Here is an 18,681-nt window from a genome sequence, read left to right on the forward strand (position 1 = left end):
GTAGATTTGGTTGCAGTTAAAAAGAATTGGCTGTAGTGATATAGTAGTTAACCGAATGTTACTTTCACTTACTGTAGTTTACACTGCTGATTAGAATCGACTAATCAACTGATGGAAAATTAATCTGTAAATATGAGTCATTTACAAGCACAAATCCCATATTGTCTGTTCCCCAGTGTGCTATTTAAGAGAAAAAAAAGTAATTTGATAGTAAATTGAATTCCTGGGTTCTGGATTGTCACAATAAAATTTAAAGACATGTCATCTGGGAAAATTGTGGTGACCATTTCATTTCCTGACAAGGATTTATTTTGGAAAATAACTTGAAGATTAATCACTAGTCGCATCCCTAAATGAGTCCTGGATTAAAACCATCACCAGCTTTCACAGTGAGAAATACATCAGAAACAAGTAGAACTTCAAATTTGGGAATCGATTTATTAATCATTTTAAAAAAATAATTGAGGTACATTTGTCAGTATCAGTGTGTGAAAAGTTTGTGTCATGAGCTAAAAGAAAAAAAAGCAGGTTCACAGTGAAAGTGGAGGCACTAAATGGAAAGTCTGGCCTGGCTTTGAAAAATTTCAAAATAAAATGGAACAATATTTTGCATCAATTTGATTATACATGGGCATTCATCTCAGGGTCCCTAGGCCCAAAGACTCAACATGCAATTAATACACATAAATTACAGTAAACCTAACAGGGAAACAATTTACAGGTTTAATCCACTTCTAATTTCCCTTTAACAGAAAAAGGTACAGTTCAGTATATTTGTATCAAAGCTTGTAGTAGTAGTAAAACCTGCAAATGACATGGCTTTCAAGACTAACTTTGGTTCAGGTGATTGGCAGCAGTGCAAACGCTTCAGAAGGATTAAGCTCAAGGTTAACCAATCTCATCTCTGTGCAGGTGAACATTTAGGAGGTTCAGTTGTCGAGGTGTTACCAGGGCATGCAGGGGTTTGGGCAGTCGCGAATGTAAGACTCCAGTCTTCCCTCAGACACTTGCATCAGTGTTGTGTATGTAGTCAACTGTAAATAAACAAACAAATGAATGTAAAGTTATTTACACTGAATTAATCTAGTTTTAATTAAAACAGCTGGTAAAAGCCTCACCTTGTTTAGCACTGGTTTGGTTGAGAGCACATCATACATGGTCTTCAGGGTGATGTTCTAAAGAGAAGCAGCAAAAGATTATAGATTTTCCTTAACACTTTGGTAAACAGGAATGTCATGTGTCAGACTTGTACTTCAGTCCTGAAAATCACATGACTGACACACGAGAGCTTTAATTACATCTGAAAACATTGACATTTGTCCAGCCCTGTGTGGTCAGTCACTCACTTTCTGTGTGGTCTGGTCCATGCATTTCTTAGCAGGAGTTCTGCGATCGTCCAGGAACAGAGGCTCCTTCCAGTGATCGTAGTTTGTCTCCAGGACATACCAGCGGCCCTGCTTCAGGTCGATCCTGAAATACAACAGATAAATAAAATGACGCACAGCTGAACAAAGCAACTGATTTAGGGAAATGGATTTAAAATCAGGTGATCTGAAACCAAAGCAGTCCATCAGTTCCTATTTGAGTGAGCAGTGTTTCTCATGATTAACCATAAAAACTGTGTCATGGTGACTTGAACAACTGGGACAAAAGACTAGACACCAAGCTCATTGTCATTTTGATTCCAAACATACATGAATTTCAACACAGCAAAAATACTGTATTTTCATTTTATTTTTTCACATTAAATGCTGTAAGAGAGAGTAGGGAACTTACTCCAAGAGATCAATACTGAGCAGCCTGGACCTGGTGATGATGCAGCCCTGGCCTGTGCCGTTTCCTCCCAGGATGAAGTAGGCCGGAGCCAGCAGCTTGGTCTGGGCCAGCTGGAGTTTGGCTTCCTCGTAGCTGGAGAAGAACATAGAAGGATAGTTAAGACTCATGGCTGGAACACAGATGTCTGTACTCAATAAGATGAGGAAGTGTTAAGCTTTTACAAACCACAGCAAGCTTCCAGAAGAATCGAGGTCTGCTGCAACCCTTTTATTCAATACAACTATTGACTATTCTTTTGAATATGTCTTTATATCGCCTAGTGTTTCTTAGTCTCAATACCGTTTTAGGCTTCATGTTAATGCTAATTTAAATTTAAATTATGTAAGTACAAAAATAAAATGCTGAATGTATTCTCCCCACCAAAAATATACATGTCCAAAGACTTCAAGTCTTTTGGAACCTGCTCTTGGTACATCACCTTAAAGCTTGTTTCCTCCTTCTGCTCTAATACTAGTGTACCACAACATTTTACAGTATAAACATTAGTGGTGGGCCGTTATCGGCGTTAACGTGCTGCGTTAACGCAAAACTCTTATCGGCGATAAAAAAAATATCGCCGTTAATCTCTTATTCCACCTCCTGTTCGGCTCAGGGGAGATGGTTCCCTCCAGGGCCGATGGCTGTTCGCCGTCGGGGTGAACCCCCTTCCGTGTGTTCTCTGGTCGGGTAATAATAGCCGGGGGCCGTTGTTGACACTTGAGGAGCCTTTATTGCAGGAGCGAAGCTTCTCTCACACACCCGCCGCTCTCTCTCTCCATCACTTGCCCACGACACACACCACCTGGCTGCAGGATCGCTAATGTAACACTCAGCGCCAAACCCCCTTCACAAATCTGTCTATTCAATGTTTACTTATGAATGTATCCATGTACGTAACTCTGACATGTACATAACTTAATTTATTGTTAATAATATGGTCTGTTTATAAATTCGGCATATGATTAAAGCATCTAAACGCCCGTAATCATGTTAAACGTTTACTGTTTTTAAGTTATTAATGCCACTCGCTCCCGCAGATACACAGCAGAGGGAGGTCTTATATTCAGCCATTGCTAAAGGGAGTGCTGTATTATGGAACGGCCGCTGTGGTACGAAATTCCAGTCTCAACAATGTTTCCTACACGAAATTATAACTCTAGCGTCTACAGCCCGTTGTTTTCATGTAGTGTAACTTGTGTAATGTGTTACATTATTCAGCTGTTGCCGTGATGTCGGCTAACGCTGATGCTAATGATAACTAGCTCTCCGTCGCACAATAGACTGTAGGTTGGTGTTGCAGCCAGCTGTTAGGTGAAGCGCTGTCCCACAGGTAAAAGCCATGGACCTATAAAGCCTGTCCAATATTCACTCTAGTCCAGCTTCTTGAAAAGTTTATAAGGACTTTATTATTTATGTAAAAATTATATTTAATGTTTCACTTGAAGCACAAAAGTAATGGCTTTATTTTCTGTTATAGCCTATAGCCTACCCAACAAATTAGTTTTTTCGTTTTTTTTAAGCACAAAAAACAGTGCAATGTTGTGATTTTTAGCCTTATATCTGATTAAATTGTTAGAATATTATTTGTTCGCAATAATTAGACACTCGTTCTGATGACGAAATGAAAGCCACCTGGCTTGAGAAACACGTTCTCAAAGACTTTGAGTCATTATTTAGGGAGCACACACATATTATGAATGAATTCAAATGAGCCATTTTAATCTAGATTAATCTAGATTAATTCCAAAATTAATCTAGATTAAAAAAATTAATCTATGCCCACCTCTAATAAACATGCATGACTGTCCTCGACATACAGGATCATCACATAGACACTGTGCTTATGATGTGCATGCTACAAATACAGAGAGCTGTTCATATAAACACAACTATAACAGTAACTCAATGCACCTTTAAATATCATAGAGGAATACCTGTTTGCGTTCTCCAGGACAGAGCGAGTGAGGAAGCTCATCCACATCCCATCTCTCTTCCCCAAGATCCACTCCAGGAGTCCTGCCAACAACACATTTAGTCACATAACAGAAAAAAACTGAAACATTCTTATTCAAAAAAACAAAATCATAAACCTTCTCTCTAAAGCCTGCGGGAACATAACCGAGCAAAAACAGTTAAATCCCTCTCACCGATGTATCCTCCGTCGAGGCTGAAGCGTTCGTTCATCGTCAGAGAGAATATGTGCTGGGAGAGAAGAAAAAGGAAAAGTATATATTTTTAATCTTCCATCCAGAACCTTGTGAGACGTAAACACACAACTCATCACTGAGGTTGAATAATGTTTTATGCCGACTGAATCTTCATTTGACTCACAGGCTTGATGCCAGTCAGCATGCCCACGTATCCGGCAAAGTTTGTGGACTTGAAGACGGTCTGGTTATTTCTCTTGAAGTCCAGGTTGACAACCAGAGGCTTCAGCTTCTCACTAATGATCCAGGACTTGTTCTTCATATCCCAGCTGTAAAGGAGGGACAAGTCTCATTCACGTGATGTTATTTTAACAGATCTGAGACAAGACTATCAAGCTTGAAATAATAAATAATAATAATTATCAAGTCATTTTGTGGGTGGTTCAATCTTACCCCATAAATAGGCCAAAATCCAGATTTCTACCATGAATGAGGTTACCTGTAAGAAGGCCAAGAGAAGTTCAGTACTGATAATACATTTAAAGAACTTAAAGTAATGTTAATCCTGTTCTGAAAGAGGACCCACCCTTATCGTCTTCTGCCACAACTGATGTGCACACGGTGAAAATCTCATAGAAGATGTTGAACAAAACAACTTCACCTGGATTTTTTTTTAAAGTGGAGGAAGAGGCAAGAGATCAATTGGACATTTCTTTCAAATAAACTAAATAAGGAGTTGAGAACATCTGTGTTTTCTTACCAAGAGGAACCCCTGAAACCTCTGCGATTCCTTTGATTTCCTCACCGAATGGTTTTGGGAGTGTGTCCGCCATTATAGGCTGCAGGACATCATAAAAACATACACAAAGGCTTTCAAGATGATACAGATACGCCAGTTATTGTAAATTAAAATATTTCAAAGAGAAAATGACGCTCACCAAAGTAATGTCCACCAGCTCTATCAGCCGGCCGCTGGGCACGAAAGCATTTGCCAAATCTTTGATGGCCTTTATCATGATGATCAGCTTAAAAGAGAGATGTTATGAGTACACACACTTCTGTAAGACTAGTTTGAAAAGGGTACTTCACAGTTTCCTTACATCTGCCTTTTTGTCGTTTATCACAGCTGTCCATCTCTTGCTGGGCGGTAAGTCCAGGTCCACTGTGTACCATCTGACGGCTCCTTTGAACCTGATTTGAAAAGAAAAAAGCTGAAAACTACAGAAGCCTCACGATGAAAACGATCACACACACACACACACACACACACACACACACACACACACACACACACACACACACACACACACACACACACACACACACACACACACACACACACACACACACACACACACACACACACACACACACACACACACACACACACACACACACACACACACACACACACACACACACACACACACACACACACACACACACACACACACACACACGTTTTTTTTCTTTTTTCAGTTTTGGATCAACTTGAAATGTCTCTCACATCTGAAGCCTAATTTATTTATTTTTAATCATCACAAATGAGAGAAGAACAAAAAATGGGAACGACGTCATCAGCTGAATTTAGGGCTACTTCATAGCCCTTACTCGCCTTTCCATACATTCGGGGTCCTTGCAAGAGTTGTGTACAACTAACAATCCACAACTCATGGATAGTCAGCTTGCAATGGTATCAAACAGAGAAAGGGCAGCATATCTTCATGTTTAACAAGATGGAAACAAAGAGTATTTAGTTGATAAATAACATAACTTTAAATAAAAAGTTCCTTCCGGATTCACAGAAAACATAATACAACTGTTTTCTCAAAATTCTTTTTCCAGCCAAACGCAGCATGTCAACTTTGGATTTTTGGATCTTGAGGTGTACGAGGGGCAAGTGAAGGCAGCAGGCTTTGGTCATGAAGCACAGGCGTTACAAAACACATCAATGACTCACTTACAAAACTACAAAAGGAAGAAACTCCCTTCTGCAACAATGTTTAAAATAAAGAATGGTACTTACGTGGGACCATTTGGTGGATACATATCAGCCCGACAGTCTTCTGTGTACTGTAAATTAATGAATTTAAAAGCAGGGGGTGAGGATTTCTGTGTGACAGTGTGAGGCTTCAGAGCAAAAACATAAACACAGCTCATTGTAGTTACACAACACGCCCAGGTTTTGGCTCAATAACGTGATAATTATTTAGCGGAAATGTCGCTTACCGGTGGAATAAACTGTGTCGATGCGACGGCAACTAAAGCCGCCAACGTGAGAAAAACACAGTGTCCCATTTTCAGACTGTTCGTACTGTTTGTTGTCCAGCACGGCTAACATGAACTCTACCGCGGAAGCTGCTTCTGTTTAGCTCGTGACAGTGAACTCACTTTAATGCAAGAGAGGGGGAAGCCGGAAGATCTCATACATGCCATAAAATGCCGTTTGTATAAAATAAATCAAAATAATAATATTCAACTTATATTTCGGTCAATTTAAAAATTGTATTTGTGTTGTTGCAATTAAACCGAGAATATCTGATACATTTAGTTACTAATTGAGATAAAACACCCCTCCAAACAGAGACAAGTGGTTCTTTCCATGCGGAAGTGAAAATAAATAACATGACTACTCATGTGGCTGATGATGTCCATGGGCTGATAGCATTTAATTTCTCGTGAGACACCTGCACGTCTATAGCCTATATAACACGTGTCATTCCACTGTGTTGCTTGACTGTGAAATTCAAATGTATCAATATGATGAATGGTCATGCCTACATTAAACCAGTATCTCCCAATCCTTGGCTTGCGATCCTGTATGTAAAATAAAAGCCTATCAAAAAAGTGTTGGCCTATATAAAGTAGGCTATAGGCCTACAATATTAACAAACTAATAATGTTATAAAAAATACATTAGTCACTCTGGACCATTCTTCTGCAGAACAGGTATTTCCACTTTTGGTCCTTTGATAGTCTTTGTGCTGATAAAACTTTCATTCCAGTAGGATTTTGAATTGACTTCTACTTTTGCATTAGGCTTTTAAGACTTGAGTACCTCTATCACCATACATAGTCTACAACAAACAGTAGGCCTACTGTACACGTAAAGCATTAGGGCTGCATCTCATAACTATTTTTATTACTGATTATTATTCAGCTGATTGGATTCACAATCAATTTATTAATGATCCTAAAATGCCAGAAACGTCAAATCTTCCCAAAGCCAAGATGTGACGTCTTCAAACCACAATTATATTTTAGACGATAATATAACTCCAACTTTGAGGCAGAGGTTTGATTAGGGCTCTGTTCTCTCCAACACGACAATGCCCCCATTCACAAAATATCTTTCTCAGTGGTAAAATGGGAAGAACTTGAGCAGCCTACACAGAACCCTGACCACATCTAAAATTCACCCTATATCAGTTTTCCGCCATTTTGATTTGTGTAAATTAATGTATTGCTTTTTTTTCAAGTGACATTAACCTTTATCATATAATTTCATGGCGAACATCACACTAAGTAGCCTACAGTCCAACTGATTGGAGTCACCATATCAATAAATCATACAGTGTGATCTTTCATTGAATGTTAGTTAAAGGTCAGTTTTGGCAGTTGATTGCCCCCTCAGTTATAGTTTCTGTAACCTTGACTGACCACTCAATTAGTGTACACCACTACAGACTGAGGAAGAGTAATTAAAAAAACATGGGACATCTCAAAACCCAAACAAAAGTTTGACAACTAGTTCAACCTCAAATAGGAATGTTGGTAGAGTATTAACAAAGGAAAGGTAAATGGGTCAGCTGACATCTATAAATGAATGCAACTGGCAGGGAATATACACAAAGACAAACAATTCAGATTTGACCATGACATTTTATTCAAATGATAAAAATACAAAAAAAACTACATTAAACATCAAATTAAAATGGTCAAATCTATAAAACCAAGACATTTACAAAGACATGGAAGTTATCCCCAAAGTCGAGTCTTTACTTGCAGTACCTGTCTGCTTTCATTTTGCTTCTCCTGTAATGAAAAGAAGAAAATATGTCATGTTACCTTGAAGGTATGTACACATTATATGTGCATGTTATTAGTATGGCATGTTTAGTCCATAAATCGTACTATTTTGAATTTAAAATTAACTATTAACAACCTGCCCTTTCCTTTTTTGTTGTTAAATTGTACGGTCTGTGGATATGCAGCTTTGTTTGATGTTTCTTTTGACACATCGTTGCAATTTATGTTGCCAGGTGTTAAATATGACAGTGTGTATAAATTCTCAGGTATCCTGCTTTTTATCACTGCTAGGATGATGATGTGAATTGATGACTCAGTCTGTTACAATGACAGGCTACCAGAACTTCCTGCATATGAGCGTTCACTTGTTCAAATAACATATCTAATGTTGCATAAAAGTAAATATAAAAAATTGATGGAGGCAGGTCCTATCGCAGTGTGAGTTTTGTGCTTTTATGTAACGTTGTCTGAATCTGTACAAATCTCTCTTATACATCAAGATAGGAAGATGTAGTACTGTTTCTTAACGTATCCAAAGGTAAACAAACCTAGCAGAAAAAAATTATTTGGAAATGGATTTAGCATCTTGCCTTTATCTTTTTTGAAATCTGAAATTTCTTCCACATATTTAATTTTCACTTAACTTTTCAGTGGTGTCTAAACACTCTGACTGAATAGAATTTTTGAAAACATTGGCTGCTTTCAAAAGCATCTCTTAATTATTGAAAAGGCATAATGATCATCCTTTGATGCGTTTTTTATGAAGAGATTTAGTGAACTGGAAGTCAATTAAAAGTGAAACACTGCAAAGTGCCACTCTTAACTTTCACATGTTGTTGAAGGAGCTTTGTTTGTATTTAATACTCAGAATAAGCCAGGCGTTGATTGGCCTCAAATCTCACTGTGTGTGAACTGATAGTCTTTGATGTATTTTAAATTAAGCCCAAATTAGAGTGAATACTGGGAGTTAAAACGTTGAATTTAAATTTTGATTCCAAACCTTCATGTATGTACATTTCCTTAACAAGTGAAGAAACTCTTCAGGAAGAGTGACATTAAAAAAAAAAAAAATGTAAATTTGGTGTTTGTGGAACATCTGAGGAGTTTATTTTCACACCTGTCAAGCAGCTGCTCGTGGAACTTCCCGTCTGTTCTTGCTCTCTTTAGCTCGTTGCTGTCTTCCTCATTAACCCGGAGGCGTCGATCCTGAAAACTCTGAAACTTCTTCCTGTAAGCAGACATTATTGAGACTATTACAAAAGAAATTTGCAAAGGCAAACGACCCACCCATATTACTCAGAATTGTCACATCTTATCCTCTTTTGAAAAGTGACACTGATGCTCTACAAAGTGAAATCTAAAAAATAAATCCAGATGATTAGCCCAAGATTGACATAATCCAGGGAATATAAAGGTCGACATTGGCAGCTGACTAGCTGCCACAAATCAACCTATACAGTAATACTATTTAAATATTTGGCTAAGGCTGGACGTTTTAACAGGGATAACGATGGAAGGAGGGCAGAATATAATTTTTATTAATCAATATTTATGATGGAATTTGTATCTAAGCCCTGCCAGACGTTAAGCAAGGCACCTCTGCACTGGGATAGGCTGTGAGGACTTTATCCCTCTTCTGTCAAGAGTGAATCTTCATGGATATGAATTCCTTATAAATGAGCTAGAGAGAGCTTAAAATAATCTCTTACTTTTAGGTCAGCAATCTCATAAATGTTTTGAAATATTCTCCACAACAGTGCAACAAACTAGGAATGTAGTCAGAAATGGGTTTGGTATTTTGTCCCTCCATGCTGTGGCCATATTTTATGATTCCACGCTGCACTCCATCCTGAAAGGCATTTTAGACGCTAAACACTACATCAAGACACGGGCTCAAGGGCAGCCATTATCAACATGTCAACATGATGAGTCCATTTCCCTGGCATTCATCTAAAACAAATAATAGAGTGGGGAACACAAGCCAACGCGTGCCAAGCAAACAATGGCTTTAGACATATTGCCTGGAAGTTAATAGGCTGCAGACGGGGCCGTATATAAAACACTTGCAGCATCGGTAGGCTGATGCCCGCTTTCTCATCCCACTTTAACAGCAGACCATCAATTGCCTCTTTAAGGCGCGCAACTGATGAAGCAATAGCTTAAAAGGCCTGATCCCCACACCCAGGGATGTGATTTTCTTGTCAAAATCTTGCCGTTGCTCACCGACCCAACGCGAAGATAACGGGAAGGAAATCACAGTTTCCCCCTCAATCAGAACAAAGTGCTTTAGCAGCCGTTTCACAGGAGGAGGCTGAGAGGTACACTGCTTAAACTGCTAGACATCACACTGTTGTGACAATAGTTTTAAGACAAATACGCTTTAGAAAAAAAGTCAGCCGAGATCTAAAACAGGAGAAACAAGAAGGTCAAGAGATTCAGTGTGTGCTAAACTGAGTTACCGGTTGTCTTTGTTTAACCTAGTACCCAAAAATGATTGGCATTGTCTGTGGTAAATATGCAGGAACACACCAATGCAAAACATTTAAATGGCTAGATGGAATTTTACGATTTTTCTTGTATGATATATTATGTCTGTGGATAAATCATTTTTTTTTTCATGATTTTTGCTAATGCAATAATACAGTTTCTATCCATCCATCCATCTATCTAATGAAGTTTTATAAAACAGAAAAAAACATCATCACTTGACCGATACTCCTCATGTCTGTCACATAACAATTAAACCATGTCCATGAGCACTAAGAAAATCTAAAGGATGTGGTTGAAAGCTTTGGAAACACAAAGTATATGATCATATACAGAGGGAACCCTAAACAATACAATCTGACACAACAAATTATTTTGGGGGTTTTTCTATGACTGGATAGCTTGTGGCTTTGTAAAGCATATGATTATAAAAGCAATCCTTTAAATACTTGGACTAAAGTCTAGTTAAAACAATTTGTTTGCAAAACTTTTAATTGTTATTGACACTATGTCAGAGAGGAGTTGATTACACTCTGGTCATTTGTGAGGCTGTTCAGTTGAATTGTGGAGCTGTGCGGTGGTGCATTATACTAGCCATGCCTAATGTCTAGCAATGCCTAACAGCAGCTCCTCATATGTCTACTGGTTGAGACCAATCCTTGTGTACTGCATTACAAGGTACAGTGCTTTCCATTTTTCTCCTCACTCCACATTTAACATGCATGTGAACTCACTTACAACAGCCGCCACCTCTTCCCACTGCCCTAATGTGAAAGTATTTGGATGAAAGAACTTGTCATTGGCTCTTTAATTGCACACTAGATACAGCACAAAAAGCCTCCACAGACAGTTCATCTAAAAGTTATATAAGCAGGTCTGCTTGTGAATTAAATCAGCACCAGAGTTTAAAAGAGTGGAAGATACATACACATAATTGAGCTCACAGGACTTCACATTGCCCCTGTCCTCTTCTATAATGTCATCTTTACGCTTGACCTCTTTCTCCACGTTCGATCGGATCTGTTCATCATTGAGAAAAAAAGAAAAAGAAAGAAACATTTTGCATTAAATATCAATAGCTTGAAGCCCCCGGAGTGAGGTCACAAACATTTGCCCCCTTTCCATCTCGGCAGTCAGGACCCCACAGAGACCGCATGCTTTAAAATGAAAAGGATTAACATGCAACCTTGTGGAAGAAAACTATTTTACACATCACCTTCACGATCTCGTCGTCCCCCGCTGTCTTGCTCCCGGCCACGATGTCCCCACTCTCACTGTAGGAGATGAAACAGCTATTTGCCGCCATGAGAGCCATTTTGCCCTGAGGCAGAGCAGAGAGAAAACAGAGGTGCAGGCAGTAGATTAGATAGAATTGCAGCGGGATTGCTTGTTGTGACAGGCATGAAAAGGTTGTCTGATATTTGATTTAAAAGAGTCTCAAGGTTGTGCCAGGCGGGGTTGTTTAGAGGGTTCAACAAAGCATCAAGGCGTGCAGTGTGCTAGAGTGATAAGGTAGATAGATGCACTCTGCATAATGAATGACTTGTTTCAGGACTACAGCTAAGTGTCATCTCTCACTGGTTAAATTCCAATCAGGAGACAGAAAAGGTAAGGGACGGAAAAAGAGCAAAAAATACATGAATTCATTTTAAACATTGTTGTTCATGTGGTCCACGCTGTAAATAGCAATACATAGCATTGATTCCATTGATTTCATTATTGATTAATCTGGTGATTATTTTCTTGATTGCTTTCTCAATAAAATGTCAGAAAAGAAGTAAGAACATCCTTATCTATATTTTCCAAAGCCAACCCCCAATTCATTCAAATGATCGTATATGACAAATAAAATGAAATTAAGGCATAACAATACAAAATTAAATAATTCTATCGATGTATCTCCATTTTTAACCCCAAGGGACATACCATAAAGATTTTGCTTTTTAAAGTATGTCCAAAAGTGTCCATACCCATCCCATCTTACCCATCTTCAGAGAGCTACAAAGACTTGGGCACATTGGCCAGTTTTCATTCATCCATTACAACAAGTGTATAGTTAGGGGCCCAAGCTAAACAACTGAATAGTATAAACATCAGATGTAATAAAAACAACATTAAAAGATCATTTCATCTATAAGGAATACAAATACTTAAAGTCCATAAGATTGTCAAAGTATGTATTTTGCATCCTTTTAAGACCTACCATGGGGAGCCCCTGCGGCTTCGCGGATAAGACAACAACCATTAAGAGCAACATCCCCGCTTTCTCTCTGGCCGGGGGCCGTTCTTACATCTCTCTTTCCCTAATATCTTGTCATCCCTTCCTACTGCTTGTTATCAAGGCTTATGCGTACAATGCTTCTACAGAAGTGCTTTGGGATTGGCTACCACAGAAGTCACAGGCCCCAGTTGGGACCAAATGGAACAAAACAATAACAGTACATAGGGGATGTGCCACATAGAATTTATGTTTCTCTTATCTAAAATATCACCTTCTGTTGGAGATTTTCCACTTTTTAACAGGGTTAACTCCAATATGAACCAAGATTAGAAGAAACTTCACAACATCCACTCACTTCCTCAAAGACCACTTCCCATTGTTCCCTGGAGCCAATGGCATCGGAGCGCCCCAGGACCAAACCCTCAGAGTTGATTCCCAGGTACTTGCCGTATCCGGACTTCAAGGCTATCCTGTAAAAGCAAAAATTACCAAAATGTAAAACTACACCAAGGACATAAAAAGTCTGATATTCCATATTAACATTTCCAGAACATTTTAAGATAAGATAGAACTTTATTTATCCCAACGGAAAGAATTTTGCAAGGTTGAAACCCCTCAAGGCGATGTTGGAAGGGTTAATTACTCTTAAGCATTTAGTCACTATAAAAAGTCCCTGACGAAGCGGTACATTAAACTGAGTTGGTGAAGGACTCTCTGTTTGTCTAACACAATGGGGCACTCTGTCTCAGTGTACTCACCTTGTGTCTGAGACTTTGATGGCAGTAAACTGCTCAGGAGGGTCAGGTCCTTCATCCTCTGAAACACATGAAAGAATGTTTCCTTTTAAAGATGTTAAGATTGTTAGTGCTGCTTGTTAAAAGGCTTTATATTGGTTTCTCTCTCTTTTTATTTTCATTGCGTTTACATTTGTCATTAATGAGGCTCCTCTCTCCATAATGTTTGTCCCGTAACCACATTTTGGACACTGATCTTTAGGTAAAAAAAAATATATATTTACGAGATCTATTTGTGTTCAATTCATTACCGTGTAACAATCATGTGCCTTTATCATTTCTTCTCATAAGTTTATCCTTGAGACCAGCTTAAAGTTGCTTATGTTTTCTTGGAATTAATTATGCAAACCCACTGTCTACATAGGGCTGCGTTGAGCTGGGTTAAGTCCGCCGTCACTGAAACCTTTGGAATAAGATGAGGAATAATTGTTGTGTTGTATTTAAAAGATTAATTACACACCAAGTTTTTCTCATCTCCTCGTGCTTTCATAAAACTTGATCAGCCTCTGAGTAGGTCGTTTGCCGACCTTTTCATAAATCTAAGTTTTGCACAATTTCTATTGCGTCATTAAGGTCAAGAGAGAGAGCACAGCCTGTGAGAAATGAACAAGGAAAGAATGAATGAATCAGACATTGAATTTTGACATAAGCTGCTTTTTCAAAAGGATGATTAATCTTTGGAATATGTCAGACGGTAACCCATGGAGAAATGCGAAGAGAGCATCAGCGTGTTTCCTCTGACCTGCGGGTGAATGTGGACATTTTTTGCCGTTTTCTAAAACGCTGTATCATTCACAGCGTGGTGTCTGTACAGAAAGTTCAGAGGGGAAAATCTGTAATCTCTATCTCTATAGCACCAGCTCGTACCCTCTTTCATCTTCTAAAGATGAGTTTATGTGAACGCAGACGATCAGGAGCCACTAAGGGAATTGGGATATATCAATCTCACTTTTTTTTTTTTTTTCACTGCTTCTCACAGAATCGTGGGCTGAATTAATGGTTAGTATGTAGTGTGTCTGTCCGGGCAGACTTAGCACATGAAGTGCTTAGTGAGCACCTGGAGGTAGAAGTGAGTCAAAACTCAACCATAAACTTTCTCCTAAATTCAACCCATATTCAGCCTTTAAATGTCTGATTTTGGGATATTTTGCTTAAATACTAACTGTTACATGGACTGAAGGCAAACCCTCCCTTGGCCTGCAGTGGAAGTTAAACTTAACCAAAAAAAGGTTGTTTTTAAGTTCTTCAAGTTTGTTCAACAGAGGGACGAGTGAACAAATTCAGAACTTACATTTCTGTCAGAATTAAATGCAGGACAGCTTACATCCTACATGCTGCCATTTTTGTTTTATAATCCTGCTTGCATTTTCTCCAAGGTAAAGTGACAATTTACCAACACATATCACAATATGGCAGATGTATGCAATATTACACATTGGTCTGAAGAATGTCAGAAAATAGTGAAAAAAAATCCCAATTCCCCATAAATTTTTTCCTACATGCTAAGGTGATATGATAAAATAGTTGATATCTTCATCACCAATTCCACCTTAAATACAACAATAATGAATCATTGTCCAATCATTATCCATTATGGCAGTTTAGAGCATTATTGTATTCTCTTTATCAATAAAAGAACACTTAAAGATGTTTCTGTCTCATATATCTCAAATAAACGGTTAAAAATCCTTGTAATTGGGTTAGTGGCACAACTGTTCCTCATGGACGACCATTTATGGGCAATTATTTATAGTGCAGTGAGAGAAATATGACCCTTAGCAGAATACTTTTCTTTGCCATCATACAGCAAAAGCAGAAAATAATAGAAAAACTAATATAGAATACTTGGTTGAAAATACAAACTGTTCTTTCGTGCACACACCAATATAGAAATGTTCCACTCTGCTGAGAAAAAGTGTGATCACATTGAGTGAAAGTCACTCAAGCTGTAAGAATGTGTCTAGACTCAAATATGTCTTCTTACCGTTGTGTGGCGCTCCTACTGTGAAGAGCCCACTATCCAGGGCATGGATGTAAGAGTTGTTCTGCATTTCTATGGCAACCGATCCAGTGATTTCCCCAAAGTTGCTGACAGCCCACCAACCCCCTGGAGAGCAGAAAGACCCCGGTCAAAGGCTGTAACAATAATAACACACATCTACACTATGTGTCTGAACACTACAGCAGCATTCAGGTGCAGGGAAAGAGAGGGATATTCTAGAAGAAGCAGACATATTGCATCTAAATTGTAGAGGGTAAAATTACAGCATAGCATTAGCACTGTATGTTTGGCAGCGGGTTGATATAATACAGGAGATTCTTGTGTGTTGTATGTGTTGGTTTTTAACTTGACCACTGCAGTTTTTCAAATATCTTTATGCAGCAAACCAATTCACTGTCTAATGAGAAACAAAAACGTATTTGAACACATTACCAACAATATCAGGTTTGATTTCTTCATCTGCTGATTTCTTCTTATCTTTATGCTTCCTCTTTTTCCTGCAAAAAAAAAAAATATATATACAACATATAACAATTTTGCAGAAAACAAAACTGTAGAAACAACGTCATCAATTACTGGGGGTTAGGGACATTTTAGCATAGGAAAAAGAAAAAGATCTACTTCAAAATTAAAAAATACGTTTTTTAATTTATAATGTCACTGCTTCAATATACAGTGCTGTGTGAACGTTTGTGAACCCCTTGAGCCTTTTGGAATTGTATTTATTTTAACCATTATTAATTCATTTTTATCAACACCGGTATTTTTTATATGAAATAACAGATGTTTGTTTATCAATTCAACATTTTTCTTTTCCAGAAATCAACTGTTAAAACAGATAAAACAAATTATTTGACAAATGTTGTATGTGCAAAAGTTTGTGAACCCTGAGCTGCATTGCTTAAATGGAGCAGGTAAACACAATCAGATGGGCCAAATTGAGTGATGAAATGGACCAATGTAGTGAGAGATCTTTAGGGAAGAAATTGGGCAGCACTAGATAAAACAGAGATCAAACCAGGTCAGTTTAGGCTCACCAAAGTGAACCCATACAGGTCAGACATGCTAAAAGCGAAAAAAAATCTCAGAGGATCTCAGGAATAGAGTTGTGATGCTGCACATTTGTCTGGGGACAGCTATAAATTAATTTAAAAAAAGTTTGAGCTCCATCGGTCCACCGTGAGGCAAATCATCTACAAATGGAGAGCTTTAAGAGTGACTGAATATCTGCCTAGAAGTGGACTTCCTTCAAAAATATCCATAAGCGCCACAAAAAAACTTATTTTTCAGTTAAAACCCAACCCAAACATTACATCTAGTGATTTGCAGACCTCTCTTGCAGCATCTGGGACAGATGTGCATGGTTCCACAATAAGAATAAGAATAAGTCAACATGGCTTTCAAGGGAGGGTTGCTGAAGAAGCCTCTACTCTCAAAAAAGAACAAAAGTGCTTGTCACAACTTTGCCAGAGAGCACCTGGAGATACCTGAAGTCTTTTCTGTGGACAGATTTGTCCAAAATTGAACTGTTTGGTCACAACCAAAACCGCCATGTTTGGGCAAAAACGCAACTCTGCCTACCACCAAGAGAACCTTCTCCCAAGTGAAGAACGGTGGTGGCAAATGGACTGCAAATCTCCAGATGTAATGTTTGGGTTGGCTTTTAACTGAAAAATCCCTTTTCTTGTGGCACTTGAGGATATTGTTGAAGGAAGTCCACTTCTAGGCAGATGTTAAGTCACTCTTAAAGCTCTCCATTTGTAGATGATTTGCCGCCTCACGGTGGACCGATGGAGCTCAAACTTTTTTATGAATTTATAGCTGTCCCCAGACAAATGTGCAACATCAAAACTCTATTCCTGAGATCCTCTGAGATTTTTCCCCCTTTGTCTGACCTGTATGGGTTCAGTTTGGTGGGCCTAAACTGACCTGGTTTTATCTTTGTTTTATCTAGTGCTGCCCAATTTCTTCCCTGAAGATCTCTCATTACATTGGTCTATTTCATCACTCGATTTGGCCCACCTGATTGTGTTTACCTTGCTCGATTTAAGCAATGCAGCTCAGGGTTCACAAACTTTTGCACATACAACATTTGTCAAATAATTTGTTTTATCTGTTTTAACAGTTGATTTCTGGAAAAGAAAAATGTTGAATTGATAAACAAACATCTGTTATTTAATATAAAAAATACTGGTACTGATAAAAATGAATTAATAATGGTTAAAATAAATAAAATTCCAAAAGGCTCAAGGGGTTCACAAACTTTCACTCTACACTACATGTCATTTAAAACACGTGCAAGGAAGTGTGTGATGTTGATATGAGGGACATTTTTACATTATTTAAAACAGATTGATAAAATCCTTCTCCCAATGTCTTAGCATTTCTAAATGTGTTTAAAGGTTGATTTAAGACAATTTAACATCAAGTATTGCCTTTTTTTAGATGAATGAATCCAATGGACTTTAAGATTTTTCAAATATCTGCTAAAACTACATAGACTGTGAGAGAGGGGGCTATTGTGCTCTCTAGTTAATCCCAAACATGCAAGTGGCACTGAATATTTTAGCAGTCTTTGTTAACATGCTGAAAATTAACAGTTTAAGTTTTCAATGAACAAAAAAGACAGTCACACACTTCACTTACGGATGTTTCACGTATCTAACACCATAGATATAAATACGATCTAACACAGGGTTTAGCCTAAGATCGCTTTAGCACGAGTTACAGAAACTCAGTTAGTTTACAGTGAATATTAATGCAGAGGGTACCGAATCATGGCACAGAGTAAACGGAAACACTCACCCTTTCTTAAGACCTTTCAAAACCAGTTTGGTTGATTTTACATGAGAGTATTCAGCCATTGTTTCACCGGTTCGTTAGCACAGCTAGCCTACTTTCTTGCTTCGACCATAACAAGTACGGCGGCCGCGGAGGTCCAGTCACAGTCAGGCTTTTTTTTTTCGTCTTTTTTTTTACTCGCAAGGCAAGTGCAACTTTTTTCTTCTTTGCTACATTATATTAGGGCTGAACGATTATAGGAAACTGTCTTAGTTGCGATTTTTCTGACAGATACTGCTGGGAAAAAAGGAAACTCTTATGTTTTTGTTGACATTGTGAGTGAAGCCTATATTTGAAAATAAATATCCATGTCAAAAAGATTAACTCATGTCAAGAGATACTGTA

General features: G+C 38.2%; 2 protein-coding genes across 2 annotated transcripts; both read right to left on the minus strand.

The window, feature by feature from the left end:
- Positions 1-427: 427 nt before the first annotated feature.
- On the minus strand, positions 428-6,331 carry asah1b (N-acylsphingosine amidohydrolase (acid ceramidase) 1b). Its single transcript, XM_080028950.1, has 14 exons — positions 6,192-6,331; positions 5,989-6,035; positions 5,063-5,153; positions 4,901-4,987; positions 4,723-4,801; positions 4,549-4,623; positions 4,416-4,461; positions 4,147-4,291; positions 3,963-4,017; positions 3,750-3,831; positions 1,777-1,908; positions 1,347-1,470; positions 1,119-1,175; positions 428-1,034 (listed from the first exon to the last, which is right to left on the minus strand). The coding sequence occupies exons 1-14, from the start codon at positions 6,258-6,260 to the stop codon at positions 945-947; spliced, it is 1,179 nt and encodes a 392-aa protein (XP_079885076.1). The 5' UTR covers positions 6,261-6,331; the 3' UTR covers positions 428-944.
- Positions 6,332-7,830: 1,499 nt separating this feature from the next.
- On the minus strand, positions 7,831-18,406 carry frg1 (FSHD region gene 1). Its single transcript, XM_080029394.1, has 9 exons — positions 18,301-18,406; positions 15,928-15,992; positions 15,478-15,600; positions 13,458-13,515; positions 13,055-13,169; positions 11,695-11,799; positions 11,407-11,498; positions 9,109-9,219; positions 7,831-7,997 (listed from the first exon to the last, which is right to left on the minus strand). Exons 1-9 carry the CDS (start codon positions 18,357-18,359, stop codon positions 7,961-7,963), a joined length of 765 nt encoding a protein of 254 aa, XP_079885520.1. The 5' UTR covers positions 18,360-18,406; the 3' UTR covers positions 7,831-7,960.
- Positions 18,407-18,681: the final 275 nt, after the last annotated feature.

The sequence above is a fragment of the Ammodytes marinus genome (genome assembly GCF_949987685.1).
Source record: "Ammodytes marinus genome assembly, chromosome: 6".
In the NCBI taxonomy this organism is placed as follows: Eukaryota; Metazoa; Chordata; class Actinopteri; order Uranoscopiformes; family Ammodytidae; genus Ammodytes; species Ammodytes marinus.